Genomic DNA, 27,245 nt, shown 5'->3' with positions numbered 1-27,245 from the left:
CTTATGGGTGAGGAAGAAAGATATCAAATAGAGGCAGAATTTAAAAGGCTTATGGACAAAATTAGAGATCAACAAGATCTATTGGACAAAAGGGAATGTGCCATCAAAGAACAAGCTACCAAACTAAAAGCTCAACTAGAGGAAGGAAACAAAGTAAGGAAGCAATTCAAGGGAAAGGAAGATCAATGTCAAAAGCTACAGGATGAAGTGATGTCATTAAGAAATGAAGTAAATGAAAGGAGCACAACAATCAAGAAACTCAAAGATAGATCTAGTTACTATGAAAGTCTTGAAGCTAAGATTCTCTCGCTAAAATAAGATCTTGAAGAATCAAATAAGCAGAATAAAGAAATACTCCAAGCTCTTGAAAAACAAGAAACAGATGGAAGAAGGAAGAAAAACTGAAGGAATTGTGAAGAAGCAATATCTTGAAAAGGAAGAGCAACATCAGGTTGAGGTAAATATTCTAAAAGATAAATTAGAAGAAAAGGATAAGCTCTTACGATTCCAAGATAGTACTAAGATCTTGGATGATATTCTTAATAGTCAAAGGTCTCCTACCATCAAAACTGGTCTTGGTTTTCATGAATATGTTGAAGGTGAATCTAGCTCACAAAGTAAGACAAGGAACACTAATGCAAAATCTAAAATGTTGAACAAGGAAACGATAGGTCAATCCCATCAACAACCAAGGAAAGAAATTCTTCAAAGAAAACCTTTTACTCCTAGCTATGCAAGTGATAGTCAGTCATTTCCCAAAATAAATAATTTTGAATGTTTTATATGTCATAATCATGGACATGTTGCAGCAAGATGCGGAAAGAGAATGGTTCAAGACCATCACACAGAAAGATCATCAGCTTCCAGGTACTTTAAGGGATATTTTTTTTCTTGCAATATGTTTGGTCACAAAGCCATTCACTGCTATAGAAGAAATATGAAACATGTAAGATGTTATGTGTGTAACAAGTTTGGACATATAGCAAAGGAATGCAAGAGGAAATTTCGAAAGGAGAAAATGTCATCACACTCAAAAATATGGAAGAAGAAGGAAGTACAGTCAGAAAAATGTGACATGGCACAATGTACATACATACACTACAACAAAACCAGCGATTTGCGCCAGATTTAGCGCCAGATTTTAGTGCATTTGTTTTGTAATTGTGATGAGCAACCTGGCACTAAATCTAGCTCTATTGTACAATTTTTAAAGCGTCCTTTTTTTGCACCTGATTTTGCATCCTTTTTCATGCTAGATTTTGCATCATTTTTTACACCAAACTATGCATCATTTTTTGCGTCAAATTTTGAACCAAGATTTGCATCTTATTTTATGACAGGTTTTGCTTCTAGTTTTGTGTCATTTTTTGCATCTATTTTTCATTCTCTTTTGCTTCCTATTTTGTGTCATTCTTTGCTTCCATTTTTGCACCATCATTTTTATCAAGTTTACACTGTATTTTGAATCCAATTTAACGTCTTTTTATGCATCCATTTTGTGTCAGTTTTTGCATCTAGTCTTACGCCAGGTTTTGTATCTAGTCTTACACTAATTTTTGCTTCTATTTTTGCACCAGCTTTGGTGCCTCTCTTTGCACCATGTGTTGAATTTGATTTAGCACCAAATTTTGCATCCATTTTTGTGCCCATTTTTGCATCTTTTTTTGGACCATTTTTTACATCCACATTTACGTTTGATTTGTCTCCATTTTTCCCATCTCATTTTGCACCATATTTTGCGTCATTTGTTTCATCCAATTTTGCATCATTTTTAACACCATCTCTTGCATCTAATGTTACATCATTTTGAGCATCGAAATTTGCATTTATATTTGCATCTTATGTTGAGTCATGTGTTGTGTCCACCTTTGCATCTTATTTTGTGTCTAATGGTACATTCAATTTAGAGCCATTTTTTAGGTCTACTTTTGTATTTTTTTTTGCACCAAGTTTTGCATCCAAGTTTTTGCACCATTTTTTTGTGTCTACTTGTGTCCAATGTTGCACCATTATTTACACCGACTTTTTCATCCAATTTTGCATTTTTTTGGTGTCTAGTTTTACATCGTTTTCACCATCCAAATTTGCATCTTTTTTTGCCTCATTTTGTGTCCACATTTGCATATAATTTTGTGTCTGAGTTCGAGCCTAAATTTGCATGTGATTAGGAATCATTTTTTACATCCAATATGGCATCCTTGGTTTCACCTTTTTTCAGCCCCATTTTGCATCTTGTTTTATGTCTTTTCTTACATCTTTTTTTTTTTCCTTTTTTGCACCCAAGTTTGCATCCCAAATTTACACCATTATTTGCATCATCATTTGGCATATTAATTTGTAACGTTTTTTGTTTCTTTTTAACGCTCAACTTTGCATCTTATTTTACATCTAGTTGTTGTCTTTTTTTGCATCTAATTTGGTGCCCATTTATGTGTCCTTGTTTTTGCCCAATTTGATATCCTTTTGTATGCCATGTTTTGTTCCCTTCTTTGTGTCAACTATTGCACATTTTTATTGATCGGAGAATCCACAGTTTCAACATCTTTATACCAACGTTTCAAATCCCAAGTGGGATCCATCATCAGGGTTGAAGAATGATGATACAAGAAGAGCAGAAAACTTTTAATAAATACTAATGAGGAGGAATAATAATAGAGAACATAGAGTCGGCTTGGGAATTTTTAATTTTATTTTATATATTTTTATTTTATTTTATATATTTATATATTTTATTTATATTTTATTCTTATTAATTATTATAAATAATTAATTTTTATAATAAATATTTAATTAATATTAATAATATTGTTGTTATACATGTAAATCATTATAAATAATTAATATGTTTACAATAAATTAATTATTAAACCTAATGATCATAATCATAATTCATATTAGTTACTAATTCCTTAAACAAAGATGATATTAATAATTAAAATATTAATTAATCAAATTAAATTAGAATGAAACTACATTCATAGAAATCAATTATTATAAATAATTAATTAATATTGTATAATAAATAATTAATTATTATTAAATATTATTAATAATTAAATATAATAATAATTAATTAATTAATTAATTAATAAACTAATTAATATATTAATATAATTATTATAAAAAATTTTAATTTATATTAGAAAATTTTTAGGTGATTAGGCTTAGGGTTGACTAATATAATAATTAATTAATTAATATGTTTAAGTCATATTAACTAATTAATATAACAAACAAATTAATAATTATTATTAATGATTAATAATTAAATTTATAGTTATAATAATTCATAATAATGACCAATTGTTATTGATTAATTGTCCCATAAAATGATGATTAAAATATAATAATAATTATTAATTGATTAATTAATATATTGATTAGGAATTAATAAAATTATAATTATTAAATAGATTAAATTATAGGAGATTAGAATCTAAAGATGACAAAAATAATGATGATTAACTAAATAATATTTAGTCATATTAATTACTTAATAAATTAATACAAATTAATAATTAATATTTATGGCTAACTAATATTCAAAAAATTATTTAATATAATAGTTAATAAAATAATATAAGACTAATCAAATGTTAAATAATAATTTATTAATAATTAGAATAAATGATAATACATAAATATTTTAATAATTAATTAATTAGTATAATAATAAATATGTTAAATAATATAATAATTATAAATTTATTAAGTAAATTAATTAAATTTTAATTTTAATTTTAATTTTATTTTATATATTTGAATAATATTAGTAATTATAAATGGTTAATATCTATGGTTAATTAATATAATAAAATATATTCATTAAATTATTAAAGAAGACTTAATGATGAAATTAGAATAGGAGAAGGAGGGGGACAACATACCTGCATTACCTGCATTACCTGGGGATGGGTTGGCGACTTCTGATTTCTTTTATCACGGGGAGCCAGCTTCTGCTAATTTCCAAACCATTGTCTCTGTTCAGATTCTCAGGATGCTTAATAATCTCAAGAGCTTCTATGATCTTTCGTCTTTGATGATGCTCCTCTCTTGCGATAATGGATGCGTTTTCTAGGCAAATATGGTGATTAGTCTTCAAGGAGTGTTCCGCCAATGCTGAGGTACGAGATCTTCCATTTCTGATATCAGCGCCATGTTCTTTGAGCCTTGTCTGGAGGGACCGACCAGTTTCACCTATGTAGCTTTTTCCACAAGAACAGTCTATTTTATAGACTCCTTTCAGTTGAAGGTTGTCAATATCATCTTTAACGGACTTCAAACTATGTCTGATGGTACCCGGGTACCATCAGACATAGTTTGAAGTCCGTTAAAGATGATATTGACAACCTTCAACTGAAAGGAGTCTATAAAATAGACTGTTCTTGTGGAAAAAGCTACATAGGTGAAACTGGTCGGTCCCTCCAGACAAGGCTCAAAGAACATGGCGCTGATATCAGAAATGGAAGATCTCGTACCTCAGCATTGGCGGAACACTCCTTGAAGACTAATCACCATATTTGCCTAGAAAACGCATCCATTATCGCAAGAGAGGAGCATCATCAAAGACGAAAGATCAGAGAAGCTCTTGAGATTATTAAGCATCCTGAGAATCTGAACAGAGACAATGGTTTGGAAATTAGCAGAAGCTGGCTCCCCGTGATAAAAGAAATCAGAAGTCGCCAACCCATCCCCAGGTAATGCAGGTAATGCAGGTATGTTGTCCCCTCCTTCTCCTATTCTAATTTCATCATTAAGTCTTCTTTAATAATTTAATGAATATATTTTATTATATTAATTAACCATAGATATTAACCATTTATAATTACTAATATTATTCAAATATATAAAATAAAATTAAAATTAAAATTAAAATTTAATTAATTTACTTAATAAATTTATAATTATTATATTATTTAACATATTTATTATTATACTAATTAATTAATTATTAAAATATTTATGTATTATCATTTATTCTAATTATTAATAAATTATTATTTAACAGCCCTGCTGCCGGGCTTGCTGGCCCTTCCGAGCTCCCTCCGCTGCGCCCCTCTGCTTTCCTGGGCCTCCTGCCCGTTTTTTGCGTTTGGCTCGCCCTGTGGTAGCCCCCCGTCGCTGCTCTTTTTTTCTGGGCCTCCTGCCCTCTCCCTCTCGCTTTTGCCTGAGCCCTCTTTTCAATGGATCCTCAAGATCCATCCCAGCCCGATTTTGAGAAAGCCTTCGCTTCTCTCGTCCCCGAAGATAATGCTGAGCGGATTCGACCTTCTGCCTCCAAATTTATCAAAAAGCTTGATGAAATCCCAGAAATTCCTCTTCCTCTCTCTCTTCCAAGGAGATCTGCTGTAGCCCTAGCTGAGCGCGGTTTGGTTGGCCAGTTCACGGGCCTTTGGCCCTCCCCTCGAGCTGTACAACGATGGGTGGAAAGAAATTGGAACGCCATGGTCCAAGGGAAAATTGCCATAAGGTTCTGCGGCAGAGGATTCTATACATTCCTTTTTGAATCAATAGATGATCGCAATCTTATATTCAGGAATGGGCCATATTTTATGGATTCAAGAGGTCTTTATCTCAATCGTTGGACCCCGGGCTTTGATCCTGAAATGGATGTTCCCAATGCTGTCCCTGTTTGGGTTCGTCTTCCACATCTGCCGCTTCACTGCTGGGCCGATGAAACTGTACGAGCAATAGGAAATGCTATAGGTAAATATGTGGACAGATCTGAACCAAAGGAAAATATGTATGCATGCGCGAGGATTTGTGTGGAGGTAGACTTGGGCAAAGGTCTTCCAGAGGCAGTCAAACTCAGAGTGGATCAGTGGACGCATATTCAGCAGGTGGACTATGAACAACTCCCCTTCAAGTGTAAGGTATGTCACGAGTATGGTCATTTTGCGAATAGGTGCCCTAAATCTAAACCAGAAATCAATAATACTATGTCTGAAACTCAAGAGGAAGAATGGGAAGTAGTAAGGAAAAAAAAGAAGTCCAACCCTCCCCCCGAGTCCAAAGAACCTCTCTCCGGAACCCATCTCTCCTCCCCTGTCTTCCCCTCATCCTCCAACCCCTTTGGATCTCTTGCATCAGAGGAACCTCCTTCACCCCCCCCTTCCCCCATAGGCCCCAGAACCTCCCCCTCCTCCCCCCACTGTGCTTCCCCTCCACACTCTGCTGATAGGAGCTTATCCAAAAATAAATCGAAAGTGACCAATGATGGCCCTCATTCTGAACAGCCAGTATTGACCCGCATTGAGCCCCCCTTGGTCTCTTCGAATCCAGCTCAGTCAGTTCCCGGACTGCAGCCTATAAGAACTACCAGAAGTTCCTCCAAAGATCTTGGTGCATCCGGTGACATCTACAAGAAATCTGGGCCAGGCAGAAAATCAGCCAAGCAGCACCGGGAAGAAAGTTCGCAAAAGGACATAGCTCTAGGGATTCAAACCCCTATGGACTCCTTCATTACAGGTTCCCAAGAGAAAGATACAGCAACCAAAGAACTTGAGAGGTGAGCACCTCCTCGATCGAATGTCTTATGATGAAGCTTTTATCTTGGAATAGCAGGGGTATGGGGCACCCCTCCAAAACAGCGGCCCTAAGAGATCTTCTTCATTCAGAAAGCCCTGAAATCGTTTTACTTCAGGAAACCAAACAAAATCAGAATGATATGCAGACAATCATTGAATCACAAAAATCCTTCATAGGGATCAGTAGTAATTCCAGAGGAGCCTCTGGAGGAATCACCACTATGTGGAAAAAGCAGCATTGGAATTGTGCATCTTCAGTCATCAACTCAAATTGGATCAGGACCAACCTCGTCAACAAAGAAGAAAACTGTGATATTATCATTTATAATATCTATATCCCCAACCATTTTCGGGAAAAGGAACAATGCTGGAAGGAATTGAAGCAGGAAATAGATAAGGAGCAGAATACAAATCTTATCCTTGCGGGAGATCTCAATTTAATTCTCCACGCGAACGAGAAAAGGGGGGGTGCCTTCACCCCAGATCCTTTTAGAAGGCAGCTAGAAACCATCATGGCGGAAGTCGAATTGCTGGACATTATACCAAAGAATAGAAAATACACGTGGAACAATAGACGTCTGGGACCAGGTAACATTATGGAAAGGCTGGACAGAATCTTGATCAATGTTTCTCTTCTTTCCTATTTTGCTGCAGGTCATACCAAAATTCTAAGCGCTACAGCTTCAGATCATTCTCCCATCCTTCTAACGTTGGACGCACATGCCAACCTGGGACCAATCCCTTTCAGATACAATCCATTATGGAAAGAAAGCCCTGAGGCTGAATCTATTATAGCAGAAACATGGAAGAAACATGTTGAAGGATCCCCAAATTATATTTGGGAAACTAAAATTCGAAACATAAGGAAAGCACTTAAGGATTGGGCAAAAACTAGCTACCAAGAACCAGAAAAAATCAAAGGAAAATTGCAGCAGAGTTTGGAAGAGATACAAAAAAAAATAGAAGAACAAGGACTCACTAATCAGCTCAAAGACAAGGAATGGGAAGTGCAGGAACAACTCACTCAAATTAAGAGAGCAGAAGAAGTCAAATGGAGGCTTAAGTCGCGAGAAATATGGTTAAAAGAAGGGGACAAAAATACAGCATACTTCCACAAGCAGGCCACTGTAAAAAAATCAAGAAACATTGTAACCGCTATCATTGATAGTCAAGGCAGCAGGCATGACGATCAGGAATCTATCAAAAGGGCAGCCTTCCATCACTACAAGAACCTACTCACTGAAAATCAAGACGCTAGAGACTACACGGCCTTTCTCCAACACCTTCCAAGGAAAATCTCGGCTGAAGAAAATGAAAGGATGAATAGAGAAATAACTGAGGAAGAGGTTAAAAAAGCTATCTGGACTCTTCAACCAGACAAATCTCCAGGGCCAGATGGCTTCTCAATTAATTTTTACAGAGACCACTGGCATTTGATAAAAAAAGATCTGGTAAAGATGATTAAAGGAATACAAAGAAAAAAGAAAATGGGGGGGTTCACTAATTCAACAAATCTAGCCCTCATCCCCAAGGAATCCAGGCCCACCTCCTTTTCCAGGTTCAGACCTATTTCCTTGTGCAACACTTCTTATAAGATCTTTGCAAAAATCATAGCTGCTAGACTTCAACCTGTGCTTCCTTCTATCATATCTGAAAATCAGGGCGGCTTCATGGCTAACCGGCAGATTCATGACTCCATCTCCTTGGTTCAAGAAGCTATCCATTCTAGTACCTCCAGACAAGAGAAAGGTTTCGTTCTCAAGCTAGATCTAGCCAACGCATTCGACCGAGTCAGACACTCCTTCTTGTACGCTGTCATGGGAAAAATGGGCTTCAACTCTGAATTCATAAGCACCATCGCTGCATGCATCACTGGCCCTTGGATCTCGCCTCTCATCAATGGCCGCCCCTGTGAATACTTTCAATCCACAAGAGGTCTAAGGCAAGGATGCCCTCTCTCACCCTATCTTTTCATCATGATGGCGGAATCCTTCAGCAGCAACCTTGATTACAATCGAAGAGTAGGCCTCATCTCGGGCATCAAGTATGGGAATGGAGTTAAAAATATCAATCATTCACAATTCGCTGACGATACTTTGCTAATTGGCGGGGCCTCCACCACAATAGCAAGGCGCTTCAAATCTATTCTTGACCAATTTATGGAGTGCTCTGGAGGAGAAGTCAACCTTCAGAAAAGCTGCATCTATGGATGGAACATCTCTAATCAAACAGCTCACAACATTGCCAATATATTTGGAGTAGCCTACAAAGAAACCTGGGACCACTTCACATATCTAGGGATGCCAGTTACTTTGGGCGTCCTTAAAGCATCTACCTGGAGTGAAGTAATTGACAAAGTGAAAAGAAAGGTGCAGCAATGGGGAACTCAATGGCTCAACCCAGCGGGTAGATTAATCTTGCTTAAATCAGGTATTTCCTCCTTACCATTATACCGCTTCACTCTTTATCAAGCTCCAGCTTCTTTCCACAACAAGTTAGAAATTGCTCTCCGTAATTTTTTATGGCAAGGAGGGAAACAAGATAAAAATAGATTCAATTTGGTCAATTGGAGAAATGTAATCCAATCTCCAGATAGAGGTGGATTGGGAATCAGAATGCCTAAATTACTGAATCTTGCCTTTGGGATTAAAATGGCTTGGAGACTCATCAGTGAACCTAAAGCCTGGTGGAAATAGGTTCTTGAATGCAAGTATCTTTCAGACAGCAGGCAAAGATTACTTGAATCTGATATTCCAGCAAGGGACTCCACTAAAATATGGCAACTTTGTAAGAAAGCAATTCCCATTCTTGTCCAAAATACTTCAAAAATTCCAGGGGATGGGAGCAGCATTAATTATGCCACTGATAAAATTATGGGTTTTCAACCTATAAATTCTGTAGAAGAAGCCATTCCCATTATTATTTATCTGCATAGTAAGGGCATCCAGAGGCTGGATCAAATCTCAAAATGGGACGAGGAGAGCGGAGCTTGGCTTAGCTGGGAATTTCCGGTCATTCCTCCACACTTGGACTCTAGCTTGCAAGCCCTCATTAAAAATCTCCAAAATAGAGCTCCTATTAAAAAAGGAGCTCTAGATGGGCTCAGATGGGACCCCACGGGCTCAGGGTATACCATTAAATCTGGCTATCAATTCATCTGCAATAGCACTTATCAAGCTCCGGTTTGGAATCAATGGCGAATAATCTGGAAATCTGAGGCCATCCCAAAGGTCAAATTCTTCATCTGGCTGTTGCTTAAAGGGAAAATTCTCACCTCGGAAAATTTAAAAAAGAGAGGGATATATGGTCCCTCAATCTGTCCTAACTGCTGCTCTGAGGAGGAAACCATCCACCATCTTTTTCTTGAATGTGCCTTTGCGAAGAGATGCTGGACTATTATGGCCAAACTTGGCAATATAAACTGGCAGCCCCAGCAAAACATTGCTGAGACAATACATTATTGGAGAAGGAATTGCCCCTGGAAAGATAAGCGGAGCAAGATTGTCAAAAGAACCTGGGACATCATCCCACACAACCTTCTCTGGAAAATCTGGCTCACTAGAAACAAGAAAATTTTTCAAAACCAAGAAGGCAATGTTAGAATAACATGTAGCAGTGCTCACCTTCTAGCGCAGGAAACGATAGTAGTCAAATGCTCAGGCATCATTAAAATTACTGATTACACTACTGAGGAAAGGATCATGATCAGTCATATTCTAGATAGTACAGGCCATCATCATAATATTCAGAGAAGGAGCGCGAATCCTAACCACAAGATCAAACAATGGGAAATAAGGCTCTCATCCCAGGAATTCAAGAGATGGATGACGAGCAATAACTGTCCAATTTTACTCTTTGACGGGGCCTCTAAGTCCAATCCAGGACCAGCAGGAGCAGGAGGAGTTATTCTAGATGAGAAAGGAGAAGAAATAAGTAGCTATGAATGGAGTTTAGGAGTCAAAACTAACAATATTGCGGAGGCTCTTGCTCTGTTCCAAGGTTTGATGCAACTTCAAAAAAGGGGTATCAAAAAGGCAATCGTGCTAGGAGACTCTTCGATTGTCATCGGATATATGAATCATCACAGGCCGTCATCAAATAGCAGCCTCCAACAACACCTCTGCCGCATCAATCTCCTCACCGATTACTTCAGTACAATTCGGTTCTATCATATTCTGCGCACACACAATGGGGCAGCGGACAGTCATGCTAATAAAGCCGTCGGATATCGAGAGGGAACCCTAAGGCACAATCAGCAATCCTTCTTCCAGCCTCTGCCATGAATCTAGTGAAATCTGACAATCCCCAAGCGCGCAATCCCAACAAGCGTGCGGGGGGTATGGTGACTACAGTTTTCGGGCACACGAAAAGCCCAATCAATCAGCTTCAGAATACGATCAGCAATCCATTGGTAATCCCAAGCAAAACTCATAAACGAAGAGGACTGACCAAGGATCTCACTGCCTCAGACAATCGTCCCAGAAATCCCACAAAATACTTTAACTCTGCAGAGAATCGGTCTTCTGAAAAGAATTCAGGATGCCGCAGTCGGATTCAATCTTTAAATAGGAGAGCAGATCCTCTCATCTTACAGCATAACGTCCAAGAGCATCACTGTGAAGTCGAAGGAAGCAACCAGGGCCAGCTGCGACATAGAAGATGTGCCTTGGTATCGATTTTATTTCCCCTGCTTTTTATTTCGCTAACCTATCTATTGGACTCTTACAGGAACAGAACTAAAGGATTGATCAAGAGCTTCAGAAGCCCTCCTTCTATACCCACCGCTCCTCTCTCAGCTCATTTGCTGATCGTCGACCCTTGGCTCTCCATCCCGCCCCCCTCTCTTGCTCCTTCCTGGCTTCTTTCCCCCTTCTCTTTTCCCTGCCATTATACAGAGCGTCATCTCTCTGATCCGCCCTCTCTCTTATCCTCGAAGTTGAGACTTGGGCTCTCGAACTCCCTCTGTTGCAGCTTATTCTCTATCAGATCCGACATCAAACCGTGGTCCCCTCTTCCTTGTAACCTCACGGAGCCCTTAGGCTGTTCTTGTGATTCTGTCTCTTTTAAAATCAATCCTTTCTCTGTGATGGCGCGTGAGGAGCAATGTTTTCACTGCCGAGACCTACAAGCGGAATTCGACGAGGTCAGAGCTCAACAGCGAATTCTGGAAGATCAAGTGCGAAATATGGAAGCTAGGCAAGCAGAAAAGATCCATTGTCTGGAAGGAAAATTTGAGGAGCAGTTCAGAAATCTCCATGCTAAGTACCGTACAGAAATGGAGTTGTTTCTCCACAGGGTTCACTCGCTTCAGGATCAGTTCAACGGGCTTAGCAATAGATGCATCCATGCTGAGGAATCATTGGCAATTTTAAGAGACATTTTGGAAGCCAAACAGAAAGCAAAATCAACTTCTTCAAGCGTCAATCCAATGGAAGCAGATCAGCACCCAGAGGACTCTACTGCGAGGAATATCAGTCATATTTCCATCGATTAAATCATGTATTGCAAATGCAAATTTTTGTGTCTTCAGTTCGTCCGAATCTATAGTAGTACTTGCTCTTTAGTAGTCCGAATTTTGAGAATCCAGCTCAGGGATAGGGACCTCATTCTCTATCCTTGGATTTGTAATGCTCTTGCAGCAAACTATGTATGGCTTTATGCCTTAGCACTTTTTTCAATCAATACATAGCATCCGAATTTGTTAAAAAAAAAAAAAAAAAAAATTATTATTTAACATTTGATTAGTCTTATATTATTTTATTAGCTATTATATTAAATAATTTTTTGAATATTAGTTAGCCATAAATATTAATTATTAATTTGTATTAATTTATTAAGTAATTAATATGACTAAATATTATTTAGTTAATCATCATTATTTTTGTCATCTTTAGATTCTAATCTCCTATAATTTAATCTATTTAATAATTATAATTTTATTAATTCCTAATCAATATATTAATTAATCAATTAATAATTATTATTATATTTTAATCATCATTTTATGGGACAATTAATCAATAACAATTGGTCATTATTATGAATTATTATAACTATAAATTTAATTATTAATCATTAATAATAATTATTAATTTGTTTGTTATATTAATTAGTTAATATGACTTAAACATATTAATTAATTAATTATTATATTAGTCAACCCTAAGCCTAATCACCTAAAAATTTTCTAATATAAATTAAAATTTTTTATAATAATTATATTAATATATTAATTAGTTTATTAATTAATTAATTAATTAATTATTATTATATTTAATTATTAATAATATTTAATAATAATTAATTATTTATTATACAATATTAATTAATTATTTATAATAATTGATTTCTATGAATGTAGTTTCATTCTAATTTAATTTGATTAATTAATATTTTAATTATTAATATCATCTTTGTTTAAGGAATTAGTAACTAATATGAATTATGATTATGATCATTAGGTTTAATAATTAATTTATTGTAAACATATTAATTATTTATAATGATTTACATGTATAACAACAATATTATTAATATTAATTAAATATTTATTATAAAAATTAATTATTTATAATAATTAATAAGAATAAAATATAAATAAAATATATAAATATATAAAATAAAATAAAAATATATAAAATAAAATTAAAAATTCCCAAGCCGACTCTATGTTCTCTATTATTATTCCTCCTCATTAGTATTTATTAAAAGTTTTCTGCTCTTCTTGTATCATCATTCTTCAACCCTGATGATGGATCCCACTTGGGATTTGAAACGTTGGTATAAAGATGTTGAAACTGTGGATTCTCCGATCAATAAAAATGACACAAGCCACAGATCTCTAAAATCCAAAAACTATTGCACAATTTTTCACTTCTAATTTAAAACACTTTGTATGTCAATTGTTTGCATTTTGTATTAATTCCTAGTTTAACATCCAATTTTACTTTCAATTTTGCATCCATGGTTACATCCACATTTGACTTCTTATATAGAGTATATTTTTCTTTACATATATGACCCCCTTTATAGATTCATAGTGAAATATATGATAGTTTCTAAATATCATTAAAGCAGATATCACAATTCAAAATCATTTGTAAAGAAATTTAAGAGAAATTGACAACATCCATCCAAAAAAATAACAATGTGTCATTAACAATTTTCAAAACATGTATAAAATAGCAACATAATACTAATAAAATCAGTATTATTTTTAATCAAAACAACAAAAATTCAAATATGATTAACAAATCAAAATATTTCATGAATATCGTTATTCTATGATAAATTAACAACATACATAAATCAAACTCATCGTATGATTACAAAATCAAAATGTCTCATTGATATAGGGTAAATTCACAACACCCATCTAAACATAACAATGTCATTCTACACAATAATTTCTTCATAAAAAACAATGCATGTGCATGCCTAGCTACCACCACCAAGATCATCCTCATGATCATCTTGACCATCCTCATTACTCTGATCCACATCATCACCAACACCGCAACTATCATCATCATCTCCTCCTTCACCACCATCATCCTCATCCTCATCCTCATCCTCATCATCTCCTGATATATGTTGAACATAATTTGGATCATCGTCTTGGCAATCATTACCTATAGCATTCTGAAAAAAAAAATCAATATTACATGTTAGTATTAATTACATAACACAACGCATGTTTTTGTTATACAATGTTGACCATAAAATGAGGTAAGATATAATATCTGATAGTACTAAAAAATAAAATGAAAATATGGTTTAAAAGTATATTGGAAATCCAACTAAGATTACATACCATAGAGTCCATCCAAACAACAAATTCAACCCATCTCTTTTGCTGCAGCACCTCCATTTCCAAATGATTTGGAGGTCTTCAGGGTAAAAATATATATCCCATGGTTTATATTTGGCCTTAAAAAACAGTAGAAAAAAAAATAATTTGAGAACACAGGAGCAAGATGAAAAAGGAATTGCATGTCTAAACATTTTGAAGTCTCAAAAAGCATTCATCAACATAAAGAAGGCTACAACACTACTCTTCACTTCCAAGTTTTCAACTAATGGATTTAACTGACCAGCAATGTTTTTTGCATGAACCATGCTCAAATTCTCAAGATGAGGTAATGAATGGATGTTATGCGCCTATCTGTGAATTGCAACCACAGGCATACATGTAAGTACAAATTTGTAAATCTCATACCCAGATTTACCCATCATCAAGCACACAACTTTTGCGGGATCCATTTGATATATCTTATGTTTAAGAAGGAATAACATCCTTGAAGAGACTCATGGCTTTTCTTAGGGAAGGATCTTTGCATGCAGAATCTAGATTAACTCTGAACATTTCAATCAAACTAAGGTAAATGAAAGGCGACAATCCATCGGTAAAACCTCACAGGTTAAAAGCACCCGCTGAGTTTCACACAAATGAGAAAGCCTAAGGGAAAAGATTTGAGACATGCATGCTACATGATTTCATGTAGGATAAGTACCTAAGCTTAAGGCAAAAGATTTGAGACATGCAAATGTATGAATTACAAGATTTAGATAAAGAGAAGGAAGCTCCTTCATGCCATATTCTCACTGACAGTGAATCTCTGATTAGGTACTTATCAAGCATGAAATCATGTTGCATGCCAAGCATGAAATCATGAAGCACACACCATGATAAGATTATCTGACTCCAACTACTGCATCAAGATGAAAAATTCAGCACTCTAGACAGTCACATAAGAATAAAAAAACATTCAAAAGATATGAATGCATATTAGCCACTATAGAGGACCAAAACATAAACTTACGCCATAGACAGTGTGGCTGAACCTGTCCCTGCTTTTGCTTCAACAACTTCAGTTCCTCCATCCTGTGTGTGCTTTGTCAAGGCTTTAATGTCCTCCTCAGACAATACAAAGTTTGGCTTTGGTGTTTCCTAAAAAAAATTATCAAAACAAAAAAGTGTATGTTCCCTTTTTAACTGTATTGAAGGGTAGGTAATTATGATCTGATTTTATCTTTGATAAATTAATTTTCTAATATCCAAGAGTAAAGAACAAACTCAAGATGAGGATCCAACAAAGTCATATACATGTGAAAAAAGTGGAAGAATTGTAACACCCGCATGTCCACCTACAACAGGAACATCAACTTCTGCAGACAACATAGGATGACATCAACAACAAACATAAAACTGAGAATTGTATCTAATGTTTAAAAAAGCATGATGTTGGTAAGATCCTGCAGAATATCATGTATTGGGTCTAGCCCAGATGGTTGTGTGCAAAGAATGTTATCCTTCCCACCCGGGTTCAATTCCCTCAAGTGACATCTTGAGCTGACTATATTTCTGATGGCCTTGAGCCCTATGATACCATCCTTGAAATGAGGAGAAGTTCCTGGCATGTTTGCCCAGGATGCATATTTCATGATTAAATTATAAAAAATAAAAATATTTTACAGAATACTAAATATTTGAGAGTATCTAAGCATAACAAGCCAGAATTTTAAATACCTTCAACAGGAACTCTTTCTTTTGAAGCATAGAACGTCTTTGCGTGGACAACATCAAGAGTAGTAACACCAAAGAGTTTCTTTTCATTATAGGTCTCTGCCTTCTTAAAAACCTCAGCAGCTATTGGTACAGTAGAATTTACAGGATTGCTGATGATATTTACAATTGCCTGCCATGGATATCAAGTCCTCAGCAATGCCATAAAAACCAATTCTAGATGATTTCTTGAATCCAGTACACTCTCCCCCCTCTCAATATCTCTATCTATATAATATGTAACAATATACTATACATACTGTACACACACACACACCAGTACATGAACAAAACAAATAATTGTGAAACATACTTCTTTATCTATTAACTTGCCACACTAATGGTAGTACATACTGATTGTATGTAATATATAATGTTATAGAGGATACCTCGTGATCAAGTGGATTTGTGCACATTTAAATAGAAGACCAAGGATATTTTTTATATTGATATTCATATGCCAATTTTCTCAAAAGTCCAAAAGCTAAGTTACTAATTACAAGAGGAGAAACAAGAATAACAGGGCTTTAACAGTGGCTGCAAACTTGCATTGGACTACACAGCTAATTACTCTTAAGCTCATTTCAATTAGTATTTCCTTCTTATGGGCAAAAGTTAGCTGCAATTTGTCTAAATAAAGAGTCAATAATGAGTCAATCACCTATTCGTTTGACTCAAAGAAGTCTTCAAGCTTCGTTAACCTCTCCAGTAGAATTGATTATATACAAGAACAGTATGTAAATCTAGATCAACAACTTGCTTAAAGATTCTTGCAAATATGTATTTGTATATATTGCCATCTCTATAGATATCAAACATACAAAGCCTTCGACAAAGCAACTTATAACGAACGTCATGCTTATTCCTATGAAATAGTCAATAAGAAAATCGCATGAAAACAAAAGCTTCAAAGAAGATCATAAATCATGACAACTTACCTCTGGGCAGTATTTTGCAATTGCAGAGCAAAGAGATTTAACAAACCCTGCATTGATGTTGAAGAGATCATCACGGGTCATGCCAGGTTTTCGAGGCACACCAGCAGGAATGATCACAACATCTGCATTCTCCAATGCCGTGCCAAGTTGTTCCTCTCCCATATATCCTGCAACCTGCACCCAGGTCACACTGCTGTGAATTACTGACAAGGTCGTGACACAAGGATGATAAAATCAATATGGAAGTACCAAATTAAATGATAAATATGTAGACCAAAAAATAAGAAAAGAAATTATTATCGCAAAGTTCCAAAAGAAGTAAAACTTGTTATCCTTGTTCCATGACCCAAGCAATGGTATGTCCTCCTCATAGTGAACAAGAATAGGATTATTTGTATTCTATAGTAAAATCCACCTTTTGGCTTTTACCGAGGAGATAGAGCACCAAAAGCAATGATTATGCTCGTAGGAGATTGAAGGCCTATACCAACCCACGTTTCAATCAGGGTATAATCTTGTCCAATCTAGGTATACGACATTTCAATCAGGGTATAGTATTATCCAATCCAGGTATAAAAGTGATGCTGTGATAAATAATTAGCATCTGACAAGCCACTTTAGGAAGTTTATTCAACCTTAGTTTAATTTACGCTGCGAAGACTATTTTGATTTAATCTACTCATGGATAAAGAGGCAAATCTAAACGACCCCAAAAAGGTTGGATATAGAGGCAAATCCAATATGCAGAGGGTCATCAATTCAATCCTCACAAAATAACAAATTGACAATGCAATGAGAATATTCTAACTTCTAAGTAGTCATTAGGTCAAGTATGACATAGATCCATCAGATCAAAAAGTCCTATTAAGCAGAGGCATATGATCCAGCCGTGGATTCTGCTAAAAATATAGATGCACTTTTCATCAAAAAAATATGAACTACCTCGTCCATTGGGCTGTGGTTTAGTGGCAAGTTGTAGGGTGCTTGTCATGAGGATGACCCAGGTTCAAAACCCAGGAGGCATATTCCCATGATAATGCGGCTGCCAATGTCATTCCAAAATATGAAGTCGGGTTAACGTGATAAACACCAGTTCAATGATAATGCAGAGGTGTTGTTAATGATGACCCCTGTGCCATTGAGGTTTGCACAGATGAGCCCACCTGCAAGTCATGCGTGACTTTGATGAATAGATGTAATTAAGGTGTTTCACCCACGCCTGTCAAAAGGCCTTGACCAAACAAAAACAATAATAGTGAGCCCAACCTCAATTTCAACCTTCTCCTATCAATAGCAAATACTACTACTGCTAATAATAATAATAAACACAGCCCAAATTTCAATCTAGCCATAAATTTCAGGCAGATTGTAGTCAAGTAGTTAAATCATAGCACATTCAGTGCCCTCTTAGAAGTATGTTGCGGCATTATCTCACCATCGGAGTTAACTACCATATTGAGATTCAACAGACAAGATCAGGTGCAAATCCTGCATGAAATTGGTAGAATAGAGATTCTATGTTTGTAGCATCTACAATGAGGGCAAAACCCACTATGTTAACAGAAAGACATTTGCCAACAAGAAAACAATCAAAAATAATAATAATGTAGCCCTCAATATCTCCCTCTTTTGAAATGGCCCAAAGAATGTCAGGTATATTCAAATCCAATATTCACACTGTACAATACAATCGTTTTAGAATGACAATGCGATGGGCGTTGCTTCAATGGATTGTTGGGCCAAATGTCACCTAGATCCATAAAATTAAAAACCCTAATCGAGTAGGTGCACATGATGCAACCATGGATTTCCACGAAATAAATATCTAGGTGCTTTTTTTCATCAATCAAAATATGCACAAACACATTTACAAACTGACCATGAAAGTGAATTGAGTTGACCATTAACGTGAATTGGGTTGTGTTTAAGAAATTAAATCATTGCGCTTTCAGGGCTCAAACCCACGTTCAAAAGCCCCGGAAGGCATATTTCCTGCAAAAATGTGGCCAAAAGAATAAATTCCACATTCGAAGAATCCCAGAGACCTTGACAAGTTATTGCAGTGGAGTCTAAGCCTGGTATAAGGCCTGGTTCCTTTAAAAAAATAGGCGCTTACCAAAATAAATAAATTATCTGACCATGGACAATATCAGAAACGTAAAATCAAAGAACTAATAACAGGTAAAACACTAACGAAAAGTAGATCCTACCAAGTGGGTCGTCGTACGATCGATCCCAATGGAGATCCCTTGAAACTAAAATCAAAACATCTCTATCGTTCGCAGAGAGAACAGATCCAGCATACAGAGAACGAAAAAAACGCGGTAGGAAAAATATATATCCCATCGTTTATATTTGGCCTTAAAAAATAGTAGAAAAAAAAAATTGAGAACACAGGAGCAAGATGAAAAAGGAATTGCATGTCTAAACATTTTGAAGTCTCAAAAAGCATTCATCAACATAGAGAAGACTACAACACTACTCTTCACTTCCAAGTTTTCAACTAATGGATTTAACTGACCAGCAATGTTTTTTGCATGAACCATGCTCAAATGCTCAAGATGAGGTAATGAATGGATGCTATGCGCTTATTTGTGAATTGCAACCACAGGCATATATGTAAGTGAAAATTTGTAAATCTCATACCCAGATTTACCCATCATCAAGCACACAACTTTTGCGGGATCCATTTGACATATATTATGTTTAAGAAGGAATAACATCCTTGAAGAGACTCATGGCTTTTCTTAGGGAAGGATCTTTGCATGCAAAATCTAGATTAACTCTGAACATTTCAATCAAACTAAGGTAAAAAGGCAACAATCCATCGGTCAAACCTCACAGGTTAAAAGCACCCGCTGAGTTTCACACAAATGAGAAAGCCTAAGGGAAAAGATTTGAGACATGCATGCTACATGATTTCATGTAGGATAAGTACCTAAGCTTAAGGCAAAAGATTTGAGACATGCAAATGTATGAAGTACAAGATTCAGATAAAGAGAAAGAAGCTCCTTCATGCCATATTCTCACTGACAGTGAATCTCAGATTAGGTACTTATCAAGCATGAAATCATGAAGCACACACCATGATAAGATTATATGACTCCAACTATTGCATAAAGATGAAAAATTCAGCACTCTAGACAGTCACATAATAATAAAAAAACATTCAAAAGATATGAATGCATATTAGCCACTATAGAGGACCAAAACATAAACTTACGCCATAGACAGTGTGGCTAAACCTTTCCCTGCTTTTGCTTCAACAACTTCAGTTCCTCCATCCTATGTGCGCTTTGTCAAGGCTTTAATGTCCTCCTCAGACAATACAGAGTTTGGCTTTGGTGTTGCCTAATTTTTTTTATCAAAACAAAAAAGTGTTAGTCCCTTTTTAACTGTATTGAAGGGTAGGTAATTATGATCTCATTTTATCTTTGATAAATTAATCTTCTAATATCCAAGAGTAAAGAACAAACTCAAGATGAGGATACAACAAAGTCATATACATGAGAAAAAAGTTGAAGAATTGTAACACCCGCATGTCCACCTACAACAGGAACATCAACTTCTGCAGACAGCATAGGATGACATCAACGACAAACATAAAACTGAGAATTGTATCTAATGTTAAAAAAAGCTTGAGGTTGGTAAGATCCTGCAGCATATCATGTATTGGGTCTAGCCCAGATGGTTGTGTGCAAAGACTGTTATCCTTCCCACCCAGGTTCAATTCCCTCAAGTGACATCTTGAGCTGACTATATTTCTGATGGCCTTGAGCCCTATGATACCATCCTTGAAATGAGGAGAAGTGCCTGGCATGTTTGCCCAGGATGCATATTTCATGATTAAATTATAAAAAATAAAAATATTTTACAGAATACTAAATATTTGAGAGTAGCTAAGCATAACAAGCCATAATTTTAAATACCTTCAACAGGAACTCCTGCTTTTGAAGCATAGAACGTCTTTGCGCGGACAACATCAAGAGTTAACACCAAAGAGTTTCTTTTCATTATAGGTCCCTGCCTTCTTAAAAACCTCAGCAGCTATTGGTACAGTAGAATTTACAGGATTGCTGATGATATTTACAATTGACTGCCATGGATATCAAGTCCTCAACAATGCCCTAAAAACCAATTCTAGATGATTTCTTGAATCCAAATATACCATTCCTGATAGAAGGAAAACATTATCTAGTACACTCTCCCCCCTCTCCATATATCTATCTATATAATATGTAACAATATACTATACATACTGTACACACACACCAGTACATGAACAAAACAAATAATTGTGAAACATACTTCTTTATCTATTAACTTGCCACACTAATGGTAGTACATACTGATTGTATGTAATATATAATGTTATAGAGGATACCTCATGATCAAGTGGATTTGTACATAGTTAAATAGAAGACCAAGGATATTTTTTATATTGATATTCATATGCCAATTTTCTCAAAAGTCCAAAAGCTAAGTTACTAACTACAAGAGGAGAAACAAAAATAACAGGGCTTTAACAGTGGCTGCAAACTTGCATTGGACTACACAGCTAATTACTCTTAAGTTCATTTCAATTAGTATTTCCTTCTTATGGGCAAAAGTTAGCTGCAATTTGTCCAAATAAAGAGTCAATAATGAGTCAATCACCTATTCGTTTGACTCAAAGAAGTCTTCAAGCTTCATTAACCTCTCCAGTAGAATTGATTATATACAAGAACAGTATGTAAATCTAGATCAACAACTTGCTTAAAGATTCTTGCAAATATGTATTTGTATATATTTCCATCTCTATAGATCTCAAACATACAAAGCCTTCGACAAAGCAACTTACAATGAACGTCATGCTTATTCCTATGAAATAGTCAATAAGAAAATCGCATGAAAACAAAAACTTCAAAGAAGATCATAAATCATGACAACTTACCTCTGGGCAGTATTTTGCAATTGCAGAGCAAAGAGATTTAACAATCCCTGCATTGTTGTTGAAGAGATCATCACAGGTCATGCCAGGTTTTCGAGGCACACCAGCAGGAATGATCACAACATCTGCATTCTCCAATGCCGTGCCAAGTTGTTCCTCTCCCATATATCCTGCAACCTGCACCCAGGTCACACTGCTGTGAATTACTGACAAGTTCGTGACACAAGCATGATAAAATCAATATGGCAGTACCAAATTAAATGATAAATATGTAGACCAAAAAATAAGAAAAGAAATTATTATCCCAAAGTTCCAAAAGAAGTAAAACTTGTTATCCTTGTTCCATGACCCAAGCAATGGTATGTCCTCCTCATAGTGAACAAGAATAGGATTATTTGTATTCTATAGTAAAATCCACCTTTTGGCTTTTACCGAGGAGATAGAGCACCAAAAGCAATGATTATGCTCGTAGGAGATTGAAGACCTATACCAACCCACGTTTCAATCAGGGTATAATCTTGTCCAATCCAGGTATACGACATTTCAATCAGGGTATAGTCTTATCCAATCCAGGTATAAAAGTGATGCTGTGATAAATAATTAGCATCTCACAAGCCACTTTAGGGAGTTTATTCAACCTTAGTTTAATTTACGTTGCAAAGACTATTTTGATTTAATCTACTCATGGATAAAGAGGAAAATCTAAACGACCCCAAAAAGGTTGGATATAGAGGCAAATCCAATATGCAGAGGGTCATCAATTCAATCCTCACAAAATAACAAATTGAAATTGCAATGAGAATATTCTAACTTCTAAGTAGTCATTAGGCCAAGTATGACATAGATCCATCAGATCAAAAAGTCCTATTAAGCAGAGGCATATGATCCAGCCGTGGATTTTGCTAAAAATATAGATGCACTTTTCATCAAAAAAATATGAACTACCTCGTCCATTGGGCTGTGGTTTAGTGGCAAGTTGTAGGGTGCTTTTCATGAGAATGACCCAGGTTCAAAACCCAGGAGGCATATTCCCATGATAATGCGGTTGCTCATGTCATTCCAAAATATGAAGTCGGGTTAACGTGATAAACACCAGTTCAATGATAATGCAGAGGTGTTGTTAATGATGACCCCTGTGCTATTGAGGTTTGCACAGATGAGCCCATCTGCAAGTCATGCGTGACTTTGATGAATAGATGCAATTAAGGTGTTTCACCCACGCCAGTCAAAAGGCCTTGACCAAAAAAAAACAATAATAGTGAGCCCAACCTCAATTTCAACCTTCTCCTATCAATAGCAAATACTACTACTGCTAATAATAATAATAAGCACAGCCCAAATTTCAATCTAGCCATAAATGTCAGGCAGATTATAGTCAAGTAGTTAAATCATAGCACTTTCAGTGCCCTCTTAGAAGTATGTTGTGGCATTATCTCACCATCGGAGTTAACTACCATATTGAGATTCAACAGACAAGATCAGGTGCAAATCCTGCATGAAATTGGTGGAATAGAGATTCTATGTTTGTAGCATCTACGATGAGGGCAAAACCCACTATGTTAACAGAAAGACATTTGCCAACAAGAAAACAATCAAAAATAATAATAATGTAGCCCTCAATATCTGCCTCTTTTGAAATGGCCCAAAGAATGTCAGGTATAGTCAAATCCAAAATTCACGGTGTACAATACAATCGTTTTAGAATGACAATGCGATGGGTGTTGTTTCAATGGATTGTTGGGCCAAATGTCACCTAGATCCATAAAATTAAAAACCCTAATCGAGTAGGTGCACATGATGCAGCCATGGATTTCCACGAAATAAATATCTAGGTGCTTTTTTTCATCAATCAAAATATGCACAAACACATTTACAAACTGACCATGAAAGTGAATTGAGTTGACCATTAACGTGAATTGGGTTGTGTTTAAGAAATTAAATCATTGCACTTTCAGGGCTCAAACCCACATTCAAAAACCCCGGAAGGCATATTTCCTGCAAAAATGTGGCCAAAAGAATAAATTCCACATTCGAAGAATCCCAGAGACCTTGACAAGTTATAGCAGTGGAGTCTAAGCCTGGTATAAGGCCTGGTTCCTTTAAAAAAATAGGCGCTTACCAAAATAAATAAATTATCTGACCATGGACAATATCAGAAACGTAAAATCAAAGAACTAATAACAGGTAAAACACTAACGAAAAGTAGATCCTACCAAGTGGGTCGTCGTACGATCGATCCCAATGGAGATCCCTTGAAACTAAAATCAAAACATCTCTATCGTTCGCAGAGAGAAAAGATCCAGCATACAGATAACGAAAAAAACGCGGTAGGAAAATAGGAACCCACCTCAGCACGGCTGTTGATGTGGCCGACATCTGCAGCCACACCTGGAGTGCCAGCGATATCATAGAGCGCCAACTTTGACACCAGAGGATTGAGTTTCATCAGAAGAGCCAATGGTTGCCCGATACCCCCAGCAGCTCCCAAAACAACAACCTTGCGTGGCGGACTTCCACCACTCGAATAAAACCTTCTCGGCATAACATTAGTTTTGAAAGAAGAAGATGATGCATTCTTCAGTGCAGATCCCACCAATCGTCGCATTGCAGAACTCATTTTTGCCGCTGGTAACACTGAAAGAACGCAAGATTCCAGAGCTTAAAGGCCGAATCAATGGAGATGTGTGGATAGGACTTTGTTAAAAGGGATTTTAAAGCCTCACGGTACTATGCAGGGCTTTGTTTTAATCTATTTTATTGCGAAATTCTTAGTTATTGACAATCAGACAGCTCGTGATAGAAATCCCTCTTTTGGGGGGACGAGGTTCAGGAATGGAACATCATGTGATCGAAATTTTCAGTTGGTCAAATGTTAAGTTATTATAAAATATAGATATTTTTTATTTTATTTTTTTAAATAAATTTAATAATATTAGGAGATTTTTATCAAACTCTGGTTAGGGGTCAGACTAGTTTACAATGTATTTAAACATTGCAAATCTCAGTGTGCTTAAAAGGAAAGTGTTTTTTTTTTTAGGGGTGTTAGTTATTTATGGAATATGTCATATTGTGGATATTTTGATTGATATTGGACCATTTTAGTTGTTTTTTATGTATGTCGAATAGTGCAATCCCAAGGAATCCTCGAAAGTGGTGAATCTTTGCAGAGAATCTTTAAAAGTGGTGAATATGATGTTAGGGTGTTTTTTAAAAGGGAGTGATAATTGAGATAGCTATATATTTTAAAAGAATATGTTTTTAGGGGTTATAAGAGTGTGAAGGACCATTTTCCATTCTAGGGAAAGGGAAAGGTTTATATTTAGGGATTAGGATAGTTTTTAATTTTTATTTCAAGGTAATAAGATCATTGAGGAAAGATATTATAAAAATATAATTGTTGATGGAGATTTATAATGATAATTAAATCTTTTTATAAAGGTATAAGGTAGGGTTAAAGAATGTTGTTATAAATAGTTTACAGGATAAATAAAGAGATAGAATTGTTTGAAAGAATGGAGTTATTTCATGCGCTTAGCGCAGTAAATAACAAGGTAGTTGGATTAATGTAGCAAGTAAGTTAGATAAATGAGTATTTTAAAATAAAATCCGGTAAGTAAGGGTATTAATCCCATAAGAGTTCAGCCTTGAGCTAATAATGACATATTTTTGTAAGATTAGAGGATTTAGATTATATTACTGCGAGAAAAAAGTGATTATAACATAGATGGATTGGTTTGGTCTATCGTTAGGGAGGTCAAAGCAATAGCACATAAACAAAATTTTCATATTGCTCGCATTCTTTTTGACCTGAGAGTCTGGCAATTTAAACCAAAAACAAGGATATACATAGACAAAATTACATAAACTAAGAGACCAAAATACATTCTGAAACAAGTAGAAGAATAGAGATGGTATAGAGAGAGTTATCATTTTTCCTAGAGTTGCACTTGAGTTGTCATTCTACAGGGTGTTAAGTATGAGCTCGAGGGTGAGAGTCATCTCCTGTGGTTGATGGAGGCTGGGTAGTAGATAGAATTTGGTTGAGGTTGTCATCCATGTCATTCAGCATGTTCTCGATGTTGTTCATTCTGTTCAGGAGTTCTAACATCAAATAAGGAGCTCTTGTTAGGTGTCAACCCTGTCAGTAAGTACCCGGCCCATGAGTGTCTCAGTATGCCATTACAGGTTAATATTCTTAAGCAGAGGCCCTCGCCCTGGTCGAGTTTCTATTATCATGAATATAATCTTGTGTTTCTCGCTCCACGTGATGATTTGGCACATATCTTCTAGCCTAGCGAACTTGCCCTTTGATGTAAGCGATAGCTCACTACATGACCTCAAGAACGAGACGTTGATAATGGTCCACGATGGCTCCGGTGGAATCCTGAGCATGGGAGGCATGCAGGGAGGGAGGAGTAGGAGAGGGGGGTTGACTCGATCTGCCCCTATATTCTGCCTCTGTGGAGATGGTGGTGCAACATCGAACCATGACTGAGTGAGAGGTAGGGGCGGCAGAAAGTCAATTGAAAGGAGGAACAAGTCGATGGTGGGTAAAAATAAACTAGATAGAGGTTAACCATTCTAACTGAAAGTGGGGGGGGGGGTTAAAATTGTGAGGAGGCTCAGGTGAGGAAACCTGCAACAAAAATAAAGCCAAGCATGGGGACAGAGAGACAAGATCCGAAATTCCAAATCGGAGCAAGAACAGAGGTTGTGGAAAAGAACCAATCCTGAAGTGAGTTGCAAGGGGAGTAAAGGAGAAGACCAAACTTGATTGATAGAGATCCTTCTAAAGGAGAGGCATGGATGATAACCGAAAGTGGAGATCCTAAGGGGTTGATTGCAAGTGCAAACGTCGGGGATTACATGGCGCTTGCAAGCTAGAGTCATTGATAGAGTGTTGCAGGACCCCATGACCATATGCCCTATTTTAAAGGCTTCGAGAATTGGCTGTATTTTTCTCTTAATGATCCAACATGATATGCTTTGCTTCTTTAAATGACAGTGGTGTACTCCCCTACACAAAACCATGAATGTGTGCTCGATTCGAAGAGTGTGAGATCTACTAAATGATAGTAGCCCACCTCCTTTCGTACAAATGCCTCTAATACCATAAATATCATCCTCTACTGAGAATTGTGATGGTGGTGGCAGATATGCCATGCAGGTCGCTAGGTGTGGGCATCTTGCCTCCCTCTCATATGATTACTACAGATCATGGTCAATCAGGAAAATTAATGTTGTGCACCCACCTTAGGGAAATTTGTCTTGTTCAACAATGTCCT

The 27,245-nt window shown here is 36.1% G+C and overlaps 2 protein-coding genes and 1 long non-coding RNA gene across 3 annotated transcripts; all 3 read right to left on the bottom strand.

The window, feature by feature from the left end:
• Positions 1-13,772: 13,772 nt before the first annotated feature.
• LOC149188444 (uncharacterized) lies at positions 13,773-14,454 on the bottom strand. Its single transcript, XR_016256269.1, has 2 exons — positions 14,341-14,454; positions 13,773-14,168 (listed from the first exon to the last, which is right to left on the bottom strand). It is a non-coding gene; the product is annotated as an uncharacterized LOC149188444 (long non-coding RNA).
• Positions 14,455-15,345: 891 nt separating this feature from the next.
• On the bottom strand, positions 15,346-17,241 carry LOC149188443 (malate dehydrogenase, mitochondrial-like). The gene is made up of 4 exons (XM_089409959.1): positions 17,031-17,241; positions 16,057-16,225; positions 15,634-15,695; positions 15,346-15,477 (listed from the first exon to the last, which is right to left on the bottom strand). Exons 1-4 carry the CDS (start codon positions 17,190-17,192, stop codon positions 15,346-15,348), a joined length of 525 nt encoding a protein of 174 aa, XP_089266085.1. The 5' UTR covers positions 17,193-17,241.
• Positions 17,242-21,860: 4,619 nt separating this feature from the next.
• LOC149188442 (malate dehydrogenase, mitochondrial-like) lies at positions 21,861-24,597 on the bottom strand. The gene is made up of 2 exons (XM_089413002.1): positions 24,308-24,597; positions 21,861-22,137 (listed from the first exon to the last, which is right to left on the bottom strand). Exons 1-2 carry the CDS (start codon positions 24,575-24,577, stop codon positions 21,943-21,945), a joined length of 465 nt encoding a protein of 154 aa, XP_089269128.1. The 5' UTR covers positions 24,578-24,597; the 3' UTR covers positions 21,861-21,942.
• Positions 24,598-27,245: the final 2,648 nt, after the last annotated feature.

This window comes from Pinus tabuliformis, chromosome 3_1, assembly GCF_031772625.1.
Source record: "Pinus tabuliformis cultivar Carrire ecotype Pingquan chromosome 3_1, CPIR1, whole genome shotgun sequence".
Lineage (NCBI taxonomy): Eukaryota > Viridiplantae > Streptophyta > Pinopsida > Pinales > Pinaceae > Pinus > Pinus tabuliformis.
The sequence above is the reverse complement of the archived record's forward strand: the minus strand, read 5'-3'. Positions and strand labels throughout refer to the sequence as shown.

Excerpts from the sequence above, each read along its gene's own strand:
- LOC149188443 (XM_089409959.1), bottom strand. The coding sequence starts at position 17,192 with ATGGGAGAGGAACAACTTGGCACGGCATTGGAGAATGCAGATGTTGTG. Across the intron at positions 16,226-17,030 it reads TTGCAAAATACTGCCCAGAG|GCAATTGTAAATATCATCAG; the intron begins GTAAGTTGTCAT and ends TATCCATGGCAG. Across the intron at positions 15,478-15,633 it reads TTCTTCCACTTTTTTCACAT|GAAACACCAAAGCCAAACTT; the intron begins GTATATGACTTT and ends AATTTTTTTTAG.
- LOC149188442 (XM_089413002.1), bottom strand. The coding sequence starts at position 24,577 with ATGAGTTCTGCAATGCGACGATTGGTGGGATCTGCACTGAAGAATGCA. Across the intron at positions 22,138-24,307 it reads ACATCAACAGCCGTGCTGAG|GTTGCAGGATATATGGGAGA; the intron begins GTGGGTTCCTAT and ends ACCTGGGTGCAG.